Source organism: Manis javanica, chromosome 4 (assembly GCF_040802235.1).
Source record: "Manis javanica isolate MJ-LG chromosome 4, MJ_LKY, whole genome shotgun sequence".
In the NCBI taxonomy this organism is placed as follows: Eukaryota; Metazoa; Chordata; class Mammalia; order Pholidota; family Manidae; genus Manis; species Manis javanica.
This window is the reverse complement of record NC_133159.1, coordinates 113,245,155-113,266,617: the sequence shown is the minus strand read 5'-3', so window position 1 is coordinate 113,266,617 and position 21,463 is coordinate 113,245,155. Positions and strand designations below refer to the sequence as shown.

Sequence of the window (21,463 nt, the reverse complement as noted above, 5' to 3'; positions counted from 1 at the left end):
ACTTTCGGTTTTGATCATGCAATATGACCTATAAACAATCAGGTCAAATATGAATATTCGTTTGATTTTTGTACTTAATTTATATGTTGATCCCACATTTCTCCTATTATTATTATTATTTTTATTTTTAATAAAATGCTGAAGTGGTAGGTAGATGCAAGATAAAGGTAGAAAACATAGTTTAGTGCTGTAAGAGGGCAAATGTAGATGATCAGATGATCAGGTGTGTGCCTATGGACTAAGTATTAATCCAGGCTAGACAAGGGCATCAAGACATCCACAGATGCAGAAGATTTCTCTCAAAGCAGGGGGGGTGAGGTTCTGAGCCTCACCTCTGTTGATCCCCAAATTCTCACCTGATGGCCCCCCTGCGACTGTGCCTGTCTTAGGTTGTTCCTCCCTTGAGGAATCTTACCCGTCTCTGGCTAACCAGTCATCTTCTGGGGCCATACAGGGAAATGTAAAGTTGGTAAGTGAGAGAGAAGCCATATTGTTTGCAAAGGTTAGCTTTTTACTTCTTTGCAGATTTATGCCCTGTGGCTTCTATGCCCAGCACTTGTCTCAAGGTATCTTTACCACCTGGAGGAATTATGATACTCGGTAAATTCGATATGAGGCACGAATTCTATTTAAGGGTTGTAATTAGGAAGGAAGAAGAAAAGCTATAGATGTAGCATATGAAGGAAACTTGGGAGGATTGATTATTTCTTTGACATATCTTCTTGTATAGTACCTTAAGTATGTATAGGTTTTAAACTACTAACTAATTTGCACACATATATTAACATAATAGGAATACGGTGACATACACAAAGCAAATCTATAATTACCATCCATCTCCAGTGAAGCCAAGAAAACCATTTAGGCACCCTAGCCATTTGTGAAAATTTATCTATGATATGATGGATATTTTCCAACTGTACTTGAACCATCAGACAAATTAAAGCAGCCCATTTCTGGGATCTGTTCACATCCCATATGTTCTTTTAACCATAGATAGTCTATAGTCATGAGATTTTGGGGTGCTACAACTTGCACCCCTCCCAACTCCTGGTTGAGTTCCAACAGTACAGATCCAGTCAAATTCGTTGTCTCACTGTATGCACATGCCAGCCTAGACATCTCCCTTCTCCTTCTTATGGCAAGTCCAGGAGACGGTGGGCTGGATGCAGCCACAACCGCAGCATCGTCCGGATCCCTGTGGAGGCTTTTTGATGATCATCCCCCGGCACGAGTCCTCCAGAGAGTGCTGATGCCGGAAGCTCCTCCTCATATCGTATCTTAGTTCATTTTCTGGGTATCCAAGCTAGGCCTTGATCTTCTGCATAGAAACAGACAGACCCTTTGCCCACACTTTGACATGCCCTCTATACCACTGTGCAGAACTCATTGGAGGTCAGCACACAGTAACTGCTTTTTTTTTTTTTTTTTTTTTAATTAAGAGAAAGGAATATTATCAGAAAAGAGTACCTCCATAGCTGATCATCTGACACCCTTTAAGTGATCAACATTAAGGATATTTAAAGCATGCGTTGATCTTTGATTTACCAATAGTTTTATCCTGTTAAGGAGTAATCCCACTTTTCTTTCTTTCTTTCTTTTTTTTTTTAAATTTTTAATCTACACTTACCTGAAGAATACTATGTTTACTATGCTCTCCCCTATATCAGGTCCCCCCTAACAACCACATTACGGTTACTGTCCATCAGCTTAGCAAAATGTGGTAGAATCACTACTTGTCCTCTCTGTGTTGTACAGCCCACCCTCCCCTTTCTCCCTCCCCCCCATGCATGCTACTCTTAATACCCCTCTTCTTCTTCCCCCCCCTTATCCCTCCCTGCCCACCCATCCTCCCCAGTTCCTTTCCCTTTGGTACCTGTTAGTCCATTTTTGGGTTCTGTAATTCCGCTGCTGTTTTGTTCCTTCAGTTTTTCCTTTGTTCTTATACTCCTCAGATGAGTGAAATCATTTGGTATTTCTCTTTCTCCGCTTGGCTTATTTCACTGAGCATAATACTCTCCAGCTCCATCCATGTTGCTGCAAATGGTTGGATTTTTCCACTTCTTATGGCTGAGTAGTATTCCATTGTGTATATGTACCACATCTTCTTTATCCATTCATCTACAGATGGACATTTAGGTTGCTTCCAATTCTTGGCTATTGTAAATAGTGCTGCGATAAACATAGGAGTGCATCTGTCTTTCTCAAACTTGATTGCTGCGTTCTTAGGGTAAATTCCTAGGAGTGGAATTCCTGGGTCAAATGGTAGGTCTGTTTTGAGCATTTTGACGCACCTCCATACTGCTTTCCACAATGGTTGAACTAATTTACATTCCCACCAGCAGTGTAGGAGGGTTCCCCTTTCTCCACAGCCTCGCCAACATTTGTTGTTGTTTGTCTTTTGGATGGCAGCTATCCTTACTGGTGTGAGGTGATACCTCATTGTAGTTTTAATTTGCATTTCTCTGATAATTAGCGATGTGGAGCATCTTTTCATGTGCCTCTTGGCCATCTGTATTTCTTTTTTGGAGAACTGTCTGTTCAGTTCCTCTGCCCATTTTTTAATTGGGTTATTTGTTTTTTGTTTGTTGAGGCGTGTGAGCTCTTTATATATTCTGGACGTCAAGCCTTTATCGGATCTGTCATTTTCAAATATATTCTCCCATACTGTAGGGTTCCTTTTTGTTCTATTGATGGTGTCTTTCGCTGTACAGAAGCTTTTCAGCTTAATGTAGTCCCACTTGCTCATTTTTGCTGTTATTTTCCTTGCCCAGGGAGATATGTTCAAGAAGAGATCACTCATGTTTATGTCTAAGAGGTTTTTGCCTATGTTTTTTTCCAAGAGTTTAATGGTTTCATGCCTTACATTCAGGTCTTTGATCCATTTTGAGTTTACCTTTGTATATGGGGTTAGACAATGGTCCAGTTTCATTCTCCTACATGTAGCTGTCCAGTTTTGCCAGCACCATCTGTTGAAGAGACTGTCATTTTGCCATTGTATGTCCATGGCTCCTTTATCAAATATTAATTGACCATATGTTTGGGTTAATTTCTGGGGTCTCTAATCTGTTCCACTGGTCTGTGGCTCTGTTCTTGTGCCAGTACCAAATTGTCTTGATTACTATGGGTTTGTAGTAGAGCTTGAAGTTGGGGAGTGAGATCCCCCCTACTTTATTATTCTTTTTCAGGATTGCTTTGGCTATTCGGGGTCTTTGGTGTTTCCATATGAATTTTTGAATTATTTGTTCCAATTCATTGAAGAATGTTGCTGGTAATTTGAGAGGGATTGCATCAAATCTGTATATTGCTTTGGGCAGGATGGCCATTTTGACGATATTAATTCTTCCTAGCCATGAGCATGGGATGAGTTTCCATTTGTTAGTGTCCCCTTTAATTTTTCTTAAGAGTGACTTGTAGTTTTCAGGGTATAGGTCTTTCACTTCTTTGGTTAGGTTTATTCCTAGGTATTTTATTCTTTTTGATGCAGTTGTGAATGGAATTGTTTTCCTGATTTCTCTTTCTATTGGTTCATTGTTAGTGTATAGGAAAACTACTGATTTCTGTGTGTTGATTTTGTATCCTGCAACTTTGCTGTATTCCGATATCAGTTCTAATAGTTTTGGAGTGGAGTCTTTAGTGTTTTTTATGTACAATATCATATCATCTGCAAATAGTGACAGTTTAAGTTCTTCTTTACCAATCTGGATACCTTGTATTTCTTTGTTTTGTCTGATTGCCATGGCTAGGACCTCCAGTACTATGTTAAATAACAGTGGGGAGAGTGGGCATCCCTGTCTAGTTCCCGATCTCAGAGGAAATGCTTTCAGCTTCTCGCTGTTCAGTATAATGCTGGCTGTGGGTTTATCATATATGGCCTTTATTATGTTGAGGTACTTGCCCTCTATTCCCATTTTGCTGAGAGTTTTTATCATGAATGGATGTTGAATTTTGTCGAATGCTTTTTCAGCATCTATGGAGATGATCATGTGGTTTTTGTCTTTCTTTTTGTTGATGTGGTGGATGATGTTGATGGATTTTCGAATGTTGTACCATCCTTGCATCCCTGGGATGAACCCCACTTGGTCATGGTGTATGATCCTTTTGATATACTGTTGAATTCTGTTTGCTAATATTTTATTGAGTATTTTTGCATCTACATTCATCAGGGATATTGGTCTGTAATTTTCTTTTTTGGTGGGGTCTTTTCCTGGTTTTGGTATTAGGGTGATGTTGGCTTCATAGAATGAGTTTGGGAGTATTCCCTCTTCTTCTATTTTGTGGAACACTTTAAGGAGAATGGGTATTATGTCTTCTCTGTGTGTCTGATAAAATTCCGAGGTAAATCCGTCCGGCCCCGGGGTTTTGTTCTTGGGTAGTTTTTTGATTACTGTTTCAATTTCTTTGCTTGTAATTGGTTTGTTTAACTTTTGTGTTTCTTCCTTGGTCAGTCTTGGGAGGTTTTATTTTTCTAAGAAGTTGTCCATTTCTTCTAGGTTTTCCAGCTTGTTGGCATATAGGTTTTCATAGTAGTCTTTAATAATTCTTTGTATTTCTGTGGAGTCTGTCGTGATTTTTCCATTCTCATTTCTGATTATGTTGATTTGTGTTGACTCTCTTTTTCTCTTAATAAGTTGGGCTAGAGGCTTATCTATTTTGTTTATTTTCTCAAAGAACCAGCTCTTGGTTTTGTTGATTTTTGCTATTGTTTTATTCTTCTCAATTTTGTTTATTTCTTCTCTGATCTTTATTATGTCCCTCCTTCTGCTGACTTTAGGCCTCATTTGTTCTTCTTTTTCCAGTTTCAATAATTGTGATGTTAGACTATTCATTTGGGATTGTTCTTCCTTCTTCAAGTGTGCCTGGATTGCTATATACTTTCCTCTTAAGACTGCTTTCGCTGCATCCCACAGAAGTTGGGGCTTAGTGTTGTTGTTGTCATTTGTTTCTATATATTCCTTGATCTCTATTTTGATTTGTTCATTGATCCATTGATTATTTAGTAGCATGTTGTTAAGCCTCCATGTGTTTGTGAGCCTTTTTGTTTTCTTTGTAGAATTTATTTCTAGTTTCATACCTTTGTGGTCTGAAAAATTGGTTGGTAGAATTTCAATATTGTGGAATTTACTGAGGCTCTTTTTGTGAGCTAGTATGTGGTCTATTCTGGAGAATGTTCCATGTGCACTTGAGAAGAATGTATATCCTGTTGCTTTTGGATGTAGAGTTCTATAGATGTCTATTAGGTCCATCTGTTCTAGTGTGTTGTTCAGTGCCTGTGTGTCTTTACTTATTTTCTGCCCGGTGTATCTATCCTTTGGGGTGAGTGGTGTGTTGAAGTCTCCTACAATGAATGCATTGCAGTCTATTTCCCTCTTTAGTTCTGTTAGTATTTGCTTCACATATGCTGGTGCTCCTGTATTGGGTGCATATATATTTAGAATGGTTATATCCTCTTGTTGGACTGAGCCCTTTATCATTATGTAATGTCCTTCTTTATCTCTTGTTACTTTCTTTGTTTTGAAGTCTATTTTGTCTGATATTAGTACTGCAACCCCTGCTTTCTTCTCACTATTGTTTGCCTGAAATATGTTTTTCCATCCCTTGACTTTTAGTCTATGCTTATCTTTGGGTTTAAGGTGAGTTTCTTGTAAGCAGCATATAGATGGGTCTTGCTTTTTTATCCATTCTGTTACTCTGTGTCTTTTGATTGGTGCATTAAGTCCATTTACATTTAGGGTGACTATTGAAAGATATGTACTTATTGCCATTGCAGGCTTTAGATTCGTGGTTACCAAAGGTTCAAGGTTAGCTGTAATTTTACTTTTTATGTACATATGTATTTGCAATTTTTTAAAAATCTGGAAGTCCCAGATAGCAAGCAGATCTTAACAGTGTTTCTATGGGTGAGGGAATACCTGCACATTCTTGCACATTCGGTAAGCCCTTAAAAGGTGTTTTATATTTACATACTGAGAAAATATTGTTTCTGTAATTGTTTTTTAAAAATACGTATTTTTCATAAATTTTACTCTTCCTCAGTAAAGCTCATCAACATCTGAGCATTTAGAATTACCTATGCATTCCTTTTTGTGTGTCACAGGACATCTACAATTACTCTAAATTTTAAGGCAGACATTATGACCTTGCTATCTGACACCTACTGGTTATATGGCTTTCTGACAGTTACGATTTCCATTCAACACAGAAACCCAGGGTTAAGCATTAACTCAACTGGAAAGAGATGGAAGAACCACAAAAATATGGAATAATCCCACTTTCTTCCAAAGGATGCCCACTCCCACTCCAATTTCCTTAAATTATGGTGTTAGGACCACAAACACAGACACAACAGTGATAAAAGCAAGACAGGACTTCTAGATCTCAGCGTCCTCTAGCCTCTCACCTAACTCCCAGCCAGAGCTCATTCTCTTTAGCCCCTTTCCCAAACAAAATTTCCCTGAGAGTTTCTACCCAAAGAGTTGATTTCGGCCCTAATTTTGTGCCTTAAAAGCCTTCAAAAAGCTGTTTCCTGTCCTCCAAATTAAGCCAGAATTGATAATGATCCAAAATTACTAACAGCAAGTTTGACAACGCTTCTTCACTCGTACTAAAGTATATTTTGTAAAAGTGTTTATCACAGCTTCAAAAAGAAGAGCTCTGTGTTTTGAGGACAAGCTGCTGAAAAATCTTCGAGTCAAAGAAATGGTTCAAAGAGCAGAGAAATGGTTATTTAAAAGACATTACCTGGCCCCCTGAAGGTATCTATATATTCAAATATGATGTAAACTATGTTGTCATAATAACCAGAGAACCGAAAATTACTGTTATTCTTACTGTCCATTTCTATTTTCACACACAAACCGTACAGTAACATATTGGCTATATTTAGCACATGCCAGAAATTCACAGGTGAGTCCACTGTGGGTGCATGGAGTTGTTCATCTTGGAAACAGTTTTACATTCAATGGTAAGGAAGTTATAAGCCTAAAATGGGCAGACAGTTATCAAATCTGATCATGTTCTTCTGCCCATCAAAAAGAGAACCAAAGGTTGTACATAAAAACCATAAACCACCTCTACTTAGAGGAAAGTTCTAACACCTGTTCATCCAGAGGCTCATTTTTTAAGTTGACTGCAGTTCAGGCGTCAACTTGAAAAGGCATCTTTGTTTGTTTACAAAGATTGAAACTTAAATAAGTATTTTTATAGGAAACTCCAAAAACATATTATGCCTATATATCTGCTGAGAATCCTATGCAAACTGTCAAAACTCCGTACTATCATCAGGGCCAAGCTTTTCCTTGGCTGGTTCACTAGGGAAGTTATAGGACCTCAGCGATTTAAGAAAAACACCCTCCAAAATCAGAGTAAACATCGATTCATTGCTACCAAACTACCAAAAGCTACTGCAATGCCGACAGACCTGGATTTTGAAAGATGTTATTTCTTCTTCTTGTCTTGTCCGACAAGACCACCTCTTGCTGGTCTACAGCTCAAGTACTTACTTGCAAACAATATGAATGTGGTTCAATACCTTTCAAACTAAGAAAACATTACAAAATTAACCCAAGCCACGTATAACAACAAAAAGCAAGTCCTTCCTTTAGAAAACTAGGTAAAGTTAATAATGGGTTAAATGTTACTCCTCCTGATTTGTTAAAAATCACCGGGTTGGAGGTTGTGGAGGGGAAGGGGGAAGGTGATGAGTCAAGGGGATTTCCTACTTAATCCCCTGTGGAGATGAGTCACACAGTCACATAAATCTTAACCAGCGGACAATACAGAGCGGTAACAAGATCATCACCTGAGGAACACTGGCTTCAACACGGCGGTATTTTAAGGGCACACAATTTCATTAGCAAAAATCTCACTGTCCTAACAGAAATCATCTCTGATTTTAGTTCATCTTCAGAGGTAATGCTTCCCAGCATCATTACTGATAAAAAGAAAACTGGTGCTTAACATTTCCCTCAGTCTCAACGGATGTTAGTCAGTCTTGCCATAAAAACTGCTACTCCAGCTGGAACCTGCCAGCACAACTCCCAACCTCAGACAAAACTGCAAAACCGCTTTAGGTTGGGAAGACAACGGTTACTCAGACAAGAGGGAGGAGTATCGTTATTCTCTGGCTTCCAAATCATTAATAAGCCTAACCACCTAGACTGGAGGCGTATCTGAAAAAGGTAACACTAAATGCCATTTCCTCGACGGCTCACGGGGTGGTCGGTTTCTTGCTACAGCCTCCTAGCGAGAAGGCAGGACCAAGTCCCACCTTCCAGCCAGACAGATCTTCCCTCCAACCCACGCCCCCGCAGCTCCGACCCGCAGGCCTGGGTCGAGAACCAAAGGCTGTCCTATACAGGCTGCGCCCCGCCCACGGCCGGACGCGAACGGCGGCTGGAGGCCCTCCCCACGCTCGTGCTGCAGAGCCTGACCGGGGCGGAGTTCTGCCCGGCTCTGCAGCTCTAACCGAGCCAGTCCGGACGCACGGCTCCGCGCCCTACGAGGCAGCCCCAATTGGCCCTGGACACTCAAGATGGGAACAGGGGACCGAGCCCCGGCAGACCGCCCGGAAATCTCGGTCCCTTCCTTAGGCCCTGCCCGTCTTTTCTCAGCGACCGCATCCCGCGCCCGAACCCTCCCAGCCCCGGAGGGCTCCTCCGAGCGGGCAGCGTTGGAACGCCACCAGCGTCCCACCTCCGGCCCAGGCCTCCGCCACCGCCCAGGAAGGGACGCCCCGTCCCTTCCCAGGTCCGCACCCGCCCACCGCGGACCCCGCCCAGAGCGCGGGCGGAGGGGGCGGGGAGGCGCCCGTGGGGGAGGGGAGCGGGACAAGGGAGGAACGGGGTTCCAGCCCCCGCGCCCACCCCGGGACGCCGGGCGCCAGAGACCCGCACAAAGCCCGCCAGCCTCCCTGACCCCTCCCGCTGGGCCCGGGGCCCCTCCTCGCCCCGCGCGCCCTGCAGGCTGCAAACGGAGACATCTCCCGCAGCCCCGGGGCCGCACCTTGCGCTTGCGGGCCTCCGCCGTGCCGCTCCACACGAAGCACTGGTAGATGGCCCGCAGGTTCTGCTTCCAGTTGTCCACCTTGAAGCTGCTCAGGTGCGAGCAGCCCGGCAGCGTCACCACCAGCTCCGCGTCCATGGCCTCGCTCTCCGCCTCGGGCCGGGAGACCATGGGGGGAAAGGCCCGGCCGCGCGCGGGGGGCGGCGAGGGGGACGAGGACGACGCCAGCGCGGCGCGGGGACAGCTCGGCGGCGCAGCCACGCCGGCCGCGGACGGGCGCCGGGAACAAAGGCGGCGGCTGCCTAACCGGCGGACAAAGACGAGACTGCGCGTCGGCGGAAGGGAGACGACGGCTAGTCAGGCGCCGCCCGCGCTGGACTCGCCGCGCTCGAGAGGGCGGCTGGGCGGGGCGCCGGGGCCGGGGTGGAGTTACGTCACCCGCCTGTCGGGGGTGCAGCGCGCAGGCGCGGCCCGCAGGCCCCGCCTCGGGTCGGCGCCCGGCGCAGTATGAACCCCGTCCCGAGCTGGCGAGGCGCGTCCGCTGCAGCCGCGGGGCAGTTGCCTGCTGTCAGAACACCCCCTTGTGGGAACGCTGGCCACGCGGCCTTCTCGGGCTCCCGCCGAGAGCTGGGCGGCTGGGGCTGGCGCAAGTGCGCCAGGGCGCCGAACCGGTTTGCACCGGCCCGTGCTGTGCCGCTAGGAGGCGGGGCCGCCGAGAGGTCTTGTGGGGGCTGTGCAGGCCTCTCCCATCCCCGCAGCCGGTCCTGAGCCCCACAGGCTCGTCACCCTGGGCCGGAGCTGCCGTTGCATACTTGGCGCTGCTTCGCGGAAGCAGGCTGGGTCCCACTCCACCGGGATCCGCAGTCTAGGGGCGGCCTAATCCCGCGCTGTCCTAAGAAGCAGGACGCGAGCCGCATGTTTAAGATTTTCCAATAGCTACTACACTTTACAAGTGAAGTCAAGAAATAACATCCTTTGATACAGTATAGCCAATATATCATTTCAATATGTAAGCAATTTGTAAAATTACCAACGAAAATATTTTAGATTTTGATGAATTCTTAGAAATCTGGTATTTTGCATTCGCAGCACGTCCAATCCGTACTAGCCATATTTAAAGTACTAGCCGCCACCGTATTGGATAGCGCAGGTCTGATCAGTACACACAATGACAGAACCGGTGGAGACTGTGAAAAGATCTTTAATGATAAACGCAGACAATGAGAATAAAAGCCCAAAGGATGAAGGAAACCTTGGAGGCAGCCTGCTGCCACTCAGCTGTGCTCATCACACTAACTGCTTTGCTGCATTCCTGGACAGATGGAGAAAACGGCAATTGCTGGCCAGGCCAGGCCAGAGTAATCACAGGTTTAAAAGTAAATAAATAAAGATAATCTCATAGAAATTAAAGCTGCAGGGTTTAATGGGCTGAGAAGTGATAACCCATTTGTGGTTAGGACAATTTGTCAAGCACTCTTTGGCCTCACGCCTTATGCTTGCAGTCCCTTCTGCCTGTTTCACCTCATATTCCGTGTTTATACTCCCTAATCTCCTTTAGGGTTTTATCAGAACCTCCCTTCTCAGTGAGGTCTCCCCCTACCACCCCAGTGAAAATCAGAACCCCCAAGAATTTGCCATCTCCTTACTGAAAGGGCAAGAGCCCAGATTCTATTTCAGCCAATTGGGACCAGGATTCTACCTCAGCCAATCAGGACCTGGATCCTATTTCACCTAATCGGAGCTTGGTCTCTCTCCTCTCCAGTGAGCAAAGAGCTCACCCACCACCCTTAGACCCTGCCAATTGACCAGAGCCACGACCTATCACCCCACTAACTACCCCTAGATCCAGCCAATCCGCCAGAGCCACGACCATCACCCCACCAACTGCCCCAGAACCCCATAAAACCTTTGTGGTATTGAAACTCTCTTTCTCTGGCATCTTGCCAGTGCATTGGTGTAGGTGAGAGATTGAGCTCCAGCTAGCTCCAATAAAGGCTCTTTGCTTTTGCATTGGTGCTGGCTCCTTGGTGGTCTTCTGGGATTCGCGACTTTGGGCACAACATTGGGGGCTCGTCTGGGATCCCAGAGACCCTCAGGACTCCCGACCGGGAGGGCCCTGTGCCGGCTGGTGAGTGCACTCAGTTATTTGTCTGTCCTTGTCTACCTGTGTCTCACTCTGTCTTTATCTGTGTCTCACTGTTTTTGTTTGCGAGCAAGCCTGTATAAGCCTGTAGGAGCTCCAATCTGTATCTGGGTCGGCATTGACTTAGGCGGACACGTTGGCAGGTCGCTGACGAGGGGTCTTGGGAGACGTCCCTTGCCCCCGTCTGGAGGACGAGGAGTCCCACAGGCCCTCAACTTACTTTCAGTTTTGCCTCCGTGGCCGCGGCAGATTCTTCTCTGTAGGCGCCTGTTTGTTGTTTGTCGTGTTTGTCTTAGTCTTGTTGACAGAAGAAATGGGACAGATGCAGACGACCCCCTTGTCTCATGACAGACCATTTTTCTCAGACGTTAGTGAAAGGAAAGGAGCGACACATAGCAGCAATTCACCGGAGAGTTCCGCTTTATTAGGGAAAGGTGCTGGGTTATATAGGAGGGGGCATGAATTGATTGAGGTGTCACTTCTACGGGGCTGGTGGCTGTTGGCTAGGTGCTGGGATTGGGAGGGGGGCGAGAGGTGATTGGGCTTCAGGTGGCGCCGGCGGGAACTGAGGACCCCGAAGAGAAGCCGGAAGTTTGCCATCTTACTGGTGGGGACCCTTCATTCCCCCCTTTCTCCTCTATGGGTTTGTGGACGTTGCTTTCTCTCTGGCTGCTTCCTGCTGAACAGGGGCGGAGAAGGGAGTGAGGGCTTGAGGATTGGGAGGAAAGGGTTGATAGGACTCCCCACAGTAAGGACGAGTAGATGTGGACTTCTTCAGGTTGGAAATCAATGAAGGTTCCCCGTAACCATAGGTTGGCCAAGAGGATATGGGTGTCAGGAGCCAGGCGTCTGCGGCTATTGTTTCCAGGAACAGTTTCCAGTGGAGAGAGGGGTCCATCTCAGCGTGTGGTGAGGAGGTCACATGAGGGTGAGGGATCTTCTGTGGCCAGAAGCTGGTAGTTCCTGAGTAAAAGCTGGTTGAAAGCTTGATTAGAGATTTTTCTGACTTGGGATTTGATGAACTTTATTATACAGGGTAAGAAGAGACAGGCGAGAAGAATGATTATTATGGGGCCTGCAATGGGCCAGAGCCAGGTGAGGAGGGGGTTTGTTAGTATTGACGAGAATGGGTTGGAATAGGAAGCAGAGTGGAGACTGGAGGCAAGGTCGGTGAGTTTGGTAATGTCAGTTTCTACAATGCCGGATTCGTTGATGTAATAGCAGCATTCTTCCCAGAGGAAGACGCAGGTGCCGCCCTTCATGGCTGTAAGCAGATCTAGGGCCCGCCGGTTTTGAAGGGTGACTTTAGCTAGCAAAGTGACCTGTCTTTGGAGAGAGGCTAGAGAATCGGCAGTGGATGTCAGGGCTCCCTCAAGTTTGGCGTTGAGATCTCTAACTGCCTATAGAGAGTGACCCAAGGCTTCTCCCGAAAACCCTGCCCCAATGGCAGAGGTGATCAAAGAGCTACTGACCATGATGGGAAGGAAAGCAGCTCTTTTTCTGCGTGAGGGCAAGGGAGGTTGGAGCTCAAGGAATTCTGCCATGCTGTAAAGTGTTAACTGTGGGATTAGGGTGACGAGAATGCAGGGTGTATCGGAGTTGAGAGGCAGTGAGTTGAAAAGACTGCCATTACACCAAAAGACGTGTCCCAGTTGCGTAAAAGTCTTAGAGCCAGAGGTAGGGGTGTAGATAGAGAGGCAGTGAAGTGCGCTGGAGGGGGGTGGAGTTGGGCCTACACAGTGGTGGATGGTGAGATTATCTGCGTATTCTGGTTCACATAGGGGTATGTCTGCCAGGGGGCAGAGGGGTTGTCTTTCTGCATGGAAGGAGTAGTTGGAAATATTAAGGGACACGGCGGCTAGCAGTGGGCGCTGTAGTGATGCGCAAAAGAAACAATTGGCTGTGTTAAGGGTGTGGTTGAGAAAGATGGTGGTGTCCTGAATGAGCTGTAATGAAGAGTAGGAGAAATGGGAAGAGGGGTGGGGATAAGAAGATGAAGAGGCGCCGTCAAGAGTTTGGATAATGACTTTTTCGGAATGTCTGCTATCTGATGCAACTTGAGAGATCTGGGAATGATAGGGAACATACTTTCGAGAGATATGAAGGGTACTGTGGGGGGTCGAGGACCCCCCGTAGTAAACTGAGGCTGTGACTCTGGCAGCCCATCGAGACTCCCAGGGATCTGGGATTGATAAGGAGAATGAGCCATTGGGATATTTCATGAAACGGTTGGAGGAGTAATACTGTGGGTACTGGAAGTTACTCACGTAGTGAATGGTGCAAGACTAGTAGGGACATCTCCTGTAGGTGTCTGGCCATCGCCTGCAATAGGCTTGTTTTTGGTCATAGAAGAAGCAGAGGTAGGGAGAATAAGGGTAGCTGCTAGTGAACACTTCAGTGGAGGGAGGAAAGTGGACGTATAAAGGCTCAGAGCAGCTTTTCAGAGGGCAGTCTGGTGTGGCAATGAGGGCAGTAACTTGTTTGATGCTGTGTGTAAGTCTGTCTGACTTTGAATCGCCATACAAAGGAGGCTGGGGTGGTGGGGAAGACAATAGGAATGAGGAAAAAAAGCGAGACAGCAGTAAAGGAGGAAAAAGTCATGATTCGGGTATGGATGGCAAAGGGGGTGAACGGGATTTTGGAGGAAAGAGGACAGTAAGGTCAGGAGTCTGGAGGGAGGGAGAGTCTGTAAACTTTTGTAGGTTAAGAGATCTTTTAGGTGATGTGGGGACAGAATGGTAAGGGGCGCTCTGAATGTCAGTTTATGAACTTCTTTCTGCAAGAGCTGTCTAGCGGCTAATGCTCGTAGGCAGGGGGCCCATCCCTGTACTATGGGGTCTAATTGCTTGGAGATATAAGCTACTGGGGCAAAGCATATTGGCCTAGGACTCCTAGAGCTTGACTGGACCTCTCATGAATGTATAATGAGAAGGGCTTCGACAAATCAGGAGAGCTGGGGCTTCTACAAGGGCTTGACGGAGCTTAATGAAGGAGTGTCGGGGTGAGGAGGATAATGGTTTTTTAGGGGGGCTCTTGCTGAGGTTGTATAGGGGTCTTGCCAACAGGGTGCAGGGAGAAGTTAGGGATCTACATTCTAAAATATCTAGCTAGGCTTAGAAAGGGCCTAGAAAGGAAAGGATTTTTGTCTTGGTTTTGGGAATGGGCAGGTCAGAGAGGATCCATTTTCTGTCTAAGGTAATGAACTTTCTTTGTTGAGATAGAAGGAATCTGAGGTAAGTGATAGGAGGGGAAGAGATGTGAGCTTTGACGGGGGATACTCGGTAACTTCTGGAAGCTAGAAGGTTAAGTAGGGAGGCAGTGTCAAGTTGAGACTGTTCCCACGAGAGACTGCAGAGTAGAAGATTGTCTATGTATTATAAGGTGGACTTGGAGTGATCATGATGAAACTGTTTGAGGTCCTGAGCTAGGACCTGTCTAAAAATATGGGGACTATCTCGGAAGCTTTGTGGCAAAACTGACCAAGTGAGTTGTTTAGAATGTCTTGTGTATGGGTCTGTCCAGGTGAAGATGAAAAAATCTTGGGAGCAGGCGTCTAGAGGGATAGAAAAATGGGTCTTTGAGATCTAGGACTGAGAAGTGGGATGCTTAGGCTGTATGGATTTGGAACTAAGGGATGGATAGGGACAATGGCTATGTTGATGAGGTGAAGGTCTTGGACAAGGCAGCAAGATCCGTTGGTTTTTTTTAACAGCTAATATGGAGGTATGTCTTTGAGATCTAGGACTGAGAAGTGGGATGCTGAGGCTGTATGGATTTGGAACTAAGGGATGGATAGGGACAATGGCTATGTTGATGAGGCGAAGGTCTTGGACAAGGCGGGAAGATCCGTTGGTTTTTTTAACAGCTAATATGGGGGTATTAAATGGGGAGTGAGTGGGTCTGCTTGAATGATGGGCTGGAGGCCTATGAGGCCTGAAGTGGTTAGGGGGTATTGGGCCTGACAGATATACTGAGAGGGGTCACATAATTTGATAGAGGCAGGGGGACATAGGGCCACGGAGGGGCTTGTAATGTCCCAAACTTTGGGATTTACAGGGTGCATGAGGGCGGAACCGGAGCTTTCATTGGGTAGAGGGGGGTCGTCGGCTATGAGGGCCATCAGAAAGGGAGTACTGGGGGCTGTGGGAGTGGATATAGTTATGGAAACGTGGAGGAGGGAAAGGATGTCTCGTCCCAGTAAAGGGATTGGGACACTGGGGCATAACCAGGAGGGAGTGGGAGAAAGGTATGGGATTGTCTTGGATTGTGCATAAAAGGGTGGGTGGGGGGTTTAATGGGAAAATCTGTTTACCTCCTACTCTGACTATAGGAGTAATGGCTGGCGTGGTAGGGCCCCAGTATTCTCACAAGACTGAGAAGGTGGCTCCTGTATCTAGGAGGAAGGAGATGGGGTGACCGTCTACTGTTAAAGTAACCCTGGGCTCCTGTTTGGTGATGGAAATGGTTGGACGAGAAGCTCCTGGGCCCCATCAATCTTCTTCTGCCAGCCCCACTACGGCGGGCTTAGGATGGGGGTTGTTCGTCCAGCCTCCCCTTCGGGTGGTTGGGCAATCAGACCCCCAGTGGCCCTTTTTGTGGCATCTGGGGGAGGGGCACGCCCTTGACCAATGTCCCTCTTTTCTGCACTTGAAACAAGCTCTTGGGGGGACTTGTTTGTAGAGGGGTGCCCAGGTTGTGGTTTTATCAGCTGGGCCAACATCTGGAAATTGGCCTGATCAGCCTTTTGTTTACGGCATTCTTTCTCCTCCTCCCGCTTATGGAAGACTTTAAAGGCCACTGTTAGGATCTCAGTCTGTGGAGTAACGGGGCCCTGTTCTAACTTTTTGAGTTTAGCTTTAATGTCGGGGTAGCCTTGAGCTAGGAAGTATGTCATAAGGACATGTCTTCCTTCAGGTGTTTCTGGGTCCAGGCTGGTATACTGTAATAGGGCTTGAGTGAGTCTGTCTAAGAACTCGGAGGGGATTTCATCTCTCTTTTGAATTATGTCTTGGAGCTTTTGAAAATTGACTACTTTACAAGCTGCCCTTTTTCAGACCTGCTATTAAGCAGGAGGCAAAAATATCTCGAGAGCGGAGACTCATGGTGGTGTTATAATTTCAGTGTGGGTCTTGTTCGGGGACAGCAGTGGGGCCAGGGGGATAGGTGAGGTCAGTCCTGTGGGTTTCAGTAGCCTGCATTTGGGCGAAGTCCTAAACTCGTCTACGCTCTTCAGGGAGGAGAGTATTGGCCAGGAGCATGAAAATGTCATGATGTGTGAGGCTGTAAGACTGGAGGGTCTATTGAAACTCCCTGATGTATGTCATGGGATCAGTGGAAAAGGAACTTAAGTGTTTCTCTAGTTAGGCTAAATTTCTTAAGGAGAAAGGGACATGAACGCGCATGATGCCTTCGGATTGTGCTACCTCCCGGAGGGGGGCGATAATTTTGGGAGGCTCTCGGGACTGAGTCTGAGGGGGACTGAAGGGTTCTGGCTCAGTCTGTGGGGGAGTGACGCGGTCTAGCCGTGCCTAGTCGAGCAGGTCCTGAAGTGCAGAAGGGGGGCAAAGAAAATAAAGAAAGATAGAATCGGACCCACATGTCGCCAGCTAGCAGCCCAGCTGCTTGCCTCTGCTGCTTTAGTTGGGCTTGAACTCATGACTCTGAGGTTGAGTCCCATGCTCTACTGAGCTACAGCAGGGCTCCAGTTAATTGCTTATGGAATGCGTTGTTTTCTATTCCTGCCACATCGGCAAGTGGGGGAAGGGCATAGCTAGAAGCAGGGGCGGTGTTTCTACACATCTTCAAGGTCTCCCTATTTTCAGAGTGAGGAGTCTTGGCAAGATATGTTTTTGTGGACAGATAACTTCTAAGGACTGCACCGGTTGTTCTCTAGCTTGTGCTTTCCCATGCTGCATTCAGACATGGGGGAAGGTGCTTTCCCATTCTCTCTACAAACATGTGAGAAGACAAAGGCGGTCCCTAACAGGGGAGAAACAGGTGATGAGGGCAAAGACGGAGGAGGCCCCTGGGACCTAGTTAAAGGGGGGCTGAAAGGCTCAGGCTTAATCTGCAGGGAATGAAGGTGGAGGAGGTGAGATGGGGGAGGAGATGGTTGGGGAGGAAGGGAGAAGGGCTGTTCTAGGAGAAGAAGGGGAAGGGAGTGAACAGGAGGCTTCTGTGGGGGCGGTGGCTTGCAGGCTAGGAGAACTTGGGAGGGGGCGGGGAGAGGAGGAGGCAGAAAGCTTCGATATAGGGAATCTCCTTCCATTTTTTCAGGCGCTGGCAGTAGTTAAAAAGATCGCAAGTGATGTTAGGATCAAGAGTTCCCCCTGCAGGCCATTGGTTTTTATTGTCTAGGGGGTATGTCGGCCAATCTTGGGAGCAATATTTACGGAGAAGTTTTGGTTTTATATCAGGCATCAGGGAGAGGGTAGCCAGATGCTTAAGCAGGCATTCAAGAGGTGAACTTTCAGGGAGGGATGAGGAGGCTCCCATGGCTAAAGGACAGAGAATGAGACAAACAGGGGAAGACGAACGGAGATCCTCGGACTGGAAGCAGACCGCAAGGAGACAAAGGGCGTCCCCAATGATCCTTGGTGGTCTGCGGAAACTCGTATATGAGTCGGAATTTCTTGGGAAGTGTGGGTCGTCACCCAGACTTCCCTAAGAAGGCAGAGTACCGGAGTCTCGAGGTACCTAACTCTAGGCGTTTTCGGCGGACGGAACAGAAGGAGGAGGGGGGGGAAAGGGAGCGTTCTCATCCAAAAAGGAGTCACCTTGTTTATGGCTGTTGGAGTGGGGTGCCTGAGAGTCAGCCGCAGCTGTGAAGGCCTGAGACGGGGATTTATGACTGTCGGAGGAGGGGCCTGAGCTTCCGCCACAGCCGCAGCCGTAAAGGCTTGAGGCGGGGATTTATGGCTGTTTGGGGAGGGGACTGAGGGTCCGCTGCAGCCGTGAAGGCCTGAGGCGGGGAGAGTTCCCTCCTCATCCCCGAGCGTCAGGGCCTTGCCGGATGATCACGGTCAATGGCACTGCGATAGCTCGGGGAAGAGTGGCCCACCCCGGGGAAATTTTGCTTAAAAACTTTCAGCACTGATGGAAGGGATGGTGAATGCGTTTGACTGTCGGAGGAGGGGCCTGAGCATCCGCCGCAGCCATAAAGGCTTGAGGCGGGGATTTATGGCTTTTGGAGGAGGGGCCTGAGGGTCCGCCGCAGCCGTGAAGGCCTGAGGCGGGGAGCATTCCCTCCTCATCCCCGAGCGTCAGTGCCTTGCCGGACGATCACGGTCAATGGCACTGCGATAGCTCGGGGAAGAGTGGCCCACTCCGGGGGGAAAACTTACCTAAAGGCCAGAGAGGAGTGGTGAGTGTGATGAGCCAGAGCCGGAAAAAGAGGACGAGGGCAAGCTGCTGCTGGTGTCGGGGGAAGATGGGGCCCAGTTGGGGTGTCCCGTCTCCCGGGTTTCGGCACCAATGAAAGGAAAGGAGCGACACATAGCAGCAATTCACCGGAGAGTTCCGCTTTATTAGGGAAAGGTGCTGGGTTATATAGGAGGGGGCATGAATTGATTGAGGTGTCACTTCTACGGGGCTGGTGGCTGTTGGCTAGGTGCTGGGATTGGGAGGGGGGCAAGAGGTGATTGGGCTTCAGGTGGCGCCGGCAGGAACTGAGGACCCCGAAGAGAAGCCGGAAGTTTGCCATCTTACTGGTGGGGACCCTTCAGTTAGGGAGAGAGCTCACAATTTGAGCATGGACATCAGGAAGAGAAAATTTCGTGTTTTCTGCACCTTGAGTGGCCGTCCTTTAACGTTGACTGGCTGCCAGAGGGAACCTTATCATTATGTCTGAGTCTGTATGTTTGTGTGTCTAAGTGTGTAAATGAAAATATCTTTCTACCTCTGGATGGTATTAATGAAATTGATTTAAAGACAAGCGCTTGTGAAAATTGGGCATTCTAAAACTTCCAGAAAATCTGATAAAAAATATTAAGCTTTAATGCTAATTTGGGTTTGCCTGAGGCGGGCATGTCCTTGTAGTTATCAGCTGCCTAAGTTTACCTAAGGTCATTTAAGTCGATGTTATCTGCTAAATCTTTTAAGAATAAAATGCTTAAAGGCTTGGCTTTGTCTAATATTCAGTAAAGGTCTTGTAAGTAATCTAGCATAGTTGTTACGAATGAGTGAACTATGTGAGTGTGGCAAGTGAACACCTCTTGTGTGTTACAGTGTGTATACCTACCTGCAGCCTGAGAATCTTTGTAGTAACCTAAAATCTTAAAGTTTTGCCAAGTTGATATACTTTATGTTTAGTGAGAGATTGTGCTGTAAAGCTCACAGTTACAGAAATTATAAAATGTTCATAAATTTGTCAATCTAAAGAATGCTAGTGTAACAGTTTACAATAGCCTGCTTCTCAGTGTTCACTAGAAATTAAGGTACCTAATGGTTTTAAGTTCTAATTAAAACTACTTAAAGTAATAAGGAAAACATTTCTGTATGCTAAAGAACGTGTCTTTTGATAAAAGAAAGTAACTATTGTAAAGTACAGCTGTTTATTTAGAAAGAGAAATCTAAATATAAGAAGAAGGTTGTAGAAAGCTTTGGAAGAATTTAATATGGTCATGCTATATAAAATTAAAGCAAATGAATCTCAGTATCAAGTACACAGCAAAATTAGAATTTTGTTTTCAGTTAAAAAGACAAAGTTTTCTTAAACTGTTAGTCTGCTCTTAATGTTGAAAGAATGCAAAAGGCTTTCTAATTGTTTTATCAAAGAAGTTTCTCATGCTTAAAGTCTCAATGAGTTGTCTGAGTATTTAAGAAAATGACATCTTAATATTAAAAAGAGTAAAAGCTAAAGTTTGCTAACAACTGTGTAAACTTCCTTATTTGCCTTTGAGGTATTTTGTCATTCTGGTTAAATAGAAAAGTATTGCTTCATAGCAACCTATAATCCTATTTAAGCAAATGCCAAGAAACTTTCTTCTGACAACTTCCCAAAATCAAATTCAAAAAGGTACTTTTACCTCTAGTTAACTCTGATATTTTCCAGAGGGCCCATGGAACATGTCAGGAATTTTTTTTTTCCTCATTGGAGAAAGTATTTGACTAATTTGGCTTATTTATCTGATATATACTTACCTGCTTAATTACCTGGAAAGCACTGTCAAAGGGAATGATGCTAAACTTTGTTACTGTTTTTTTGTTACAGAAATATCCGAATTTCCTTATGTCTACTGTCTTGCAATAAGCTCTCATCAGATCTTTAACCATTGTCATTTGTAAGTCTTTTGCCATTTATATGTTGTGCCCAAAGTCGCAAATCCCAAGGAGACCACCAAGGAGCCAACACGGAAGCAAAAGCAAAAGAGCATTTATCGAGCTAGCCTGAGCTCAATCTCACACCCGTGCCAACACAATGGCCAGGTGCCAGAGAAAGAGCATTTTCCCCAGAACAAAGGTTTTATGGGTTTCCAGGGCGGTTTTGGGGGTGATGGCTGTGGCTCTGGCTGATTGGCTGGGCCTGGAGGTAGTTAGGGGGGTGATGAGTCGTGGCTTTGGTCAGTTTGCAGGGTCTAGGGGTGGTGGGTGTACTTCTTGCTGACTGGAGAGAGACTAAACTCCGATTGTCTGAAATAGGATCTGGGAGCTTGCCCTTTCATATAGTGACTGTTTTATTACTCCTACACTAGTAAAGAACTAGATTTCAGCAGAACAGGTATTGGTTACATAGGATTAAGTGAACTAAGGAAGATGGTTTTGTGACTTTTTGTTTCTGATGTTGCTGATAAAGTGTTTTAAGCTTTTTCTCTTAAGCTGACAACAGTTTCATGAATGACAATACCTTTATAAGCAGAATTGAAACATTTATCTTTCTCTCTACCTGACCCCTAAAGAATTTAAAAGCTTTCAGTAATTTTATGTTTCATGGCAGTATGTTTATTTGCATAAGTTCAATAAGAACCTGCTTTCCTTGTAAGAGGACCAATTAAAAACACAGGTTATACTACCAAGGCTTTGACTGGAATGTCATACCTGAGAGACACGTGCATATACTCAGATATGAACAAGACAGCTTTAAGCAACTACGGGTGACTTTATAAAGCCAACAAAGCCCCTTGGAAGAACTGGCCTGGTACCTTGCTTACAGAGTTCCCAGCAGCCTTACCAGGTGAGTAAGGAAGGTCACTTCCTGGCAGGCGCAGGAACCTCAAGAAGAGAGGAATTGATCCAAATCTACAGGTAGTGCAGGCAAAACCTGATGGCAAGTCTGGCTTGGCTGTCTGGCCTCAAGAGGCCTTTAAAAGTTCAATCTGA

At 46.3% G+C, this 21,463-nt stretch overlaps 1 protein-coding gene across 2 annotated transcripts in view; it reads right to left on the bottom strand.

Annotated features, from left to right (window-relative positions):
- USP22 (ubiquitin specific peptidase 22) overlaps positions 1–9,413 on the bottom strand; it is a 53,672-nt gene extending 44,259 nt beyond the window's left edge. The window contains exon 1 of one of the 2 annotated variants that reach the window (XM_037027267.2): positions 9,004–9,413. In XM_037027267.2, the coding sequence (XP_036883162.1) occupies positions 9,004–9,174 (171 nt within the window). In that variant the 5' untranslated portion in view covers positions 9,175–9,413. The remainder of the gene's footprint in view (positions 1–9,003) is intronic. The other variant, XM_037027268.2, reaches the window with a different exon arrangement.
- Between the last annotated feature and the right edge of the window lie 12,050 nt (positions 9,414–21,463).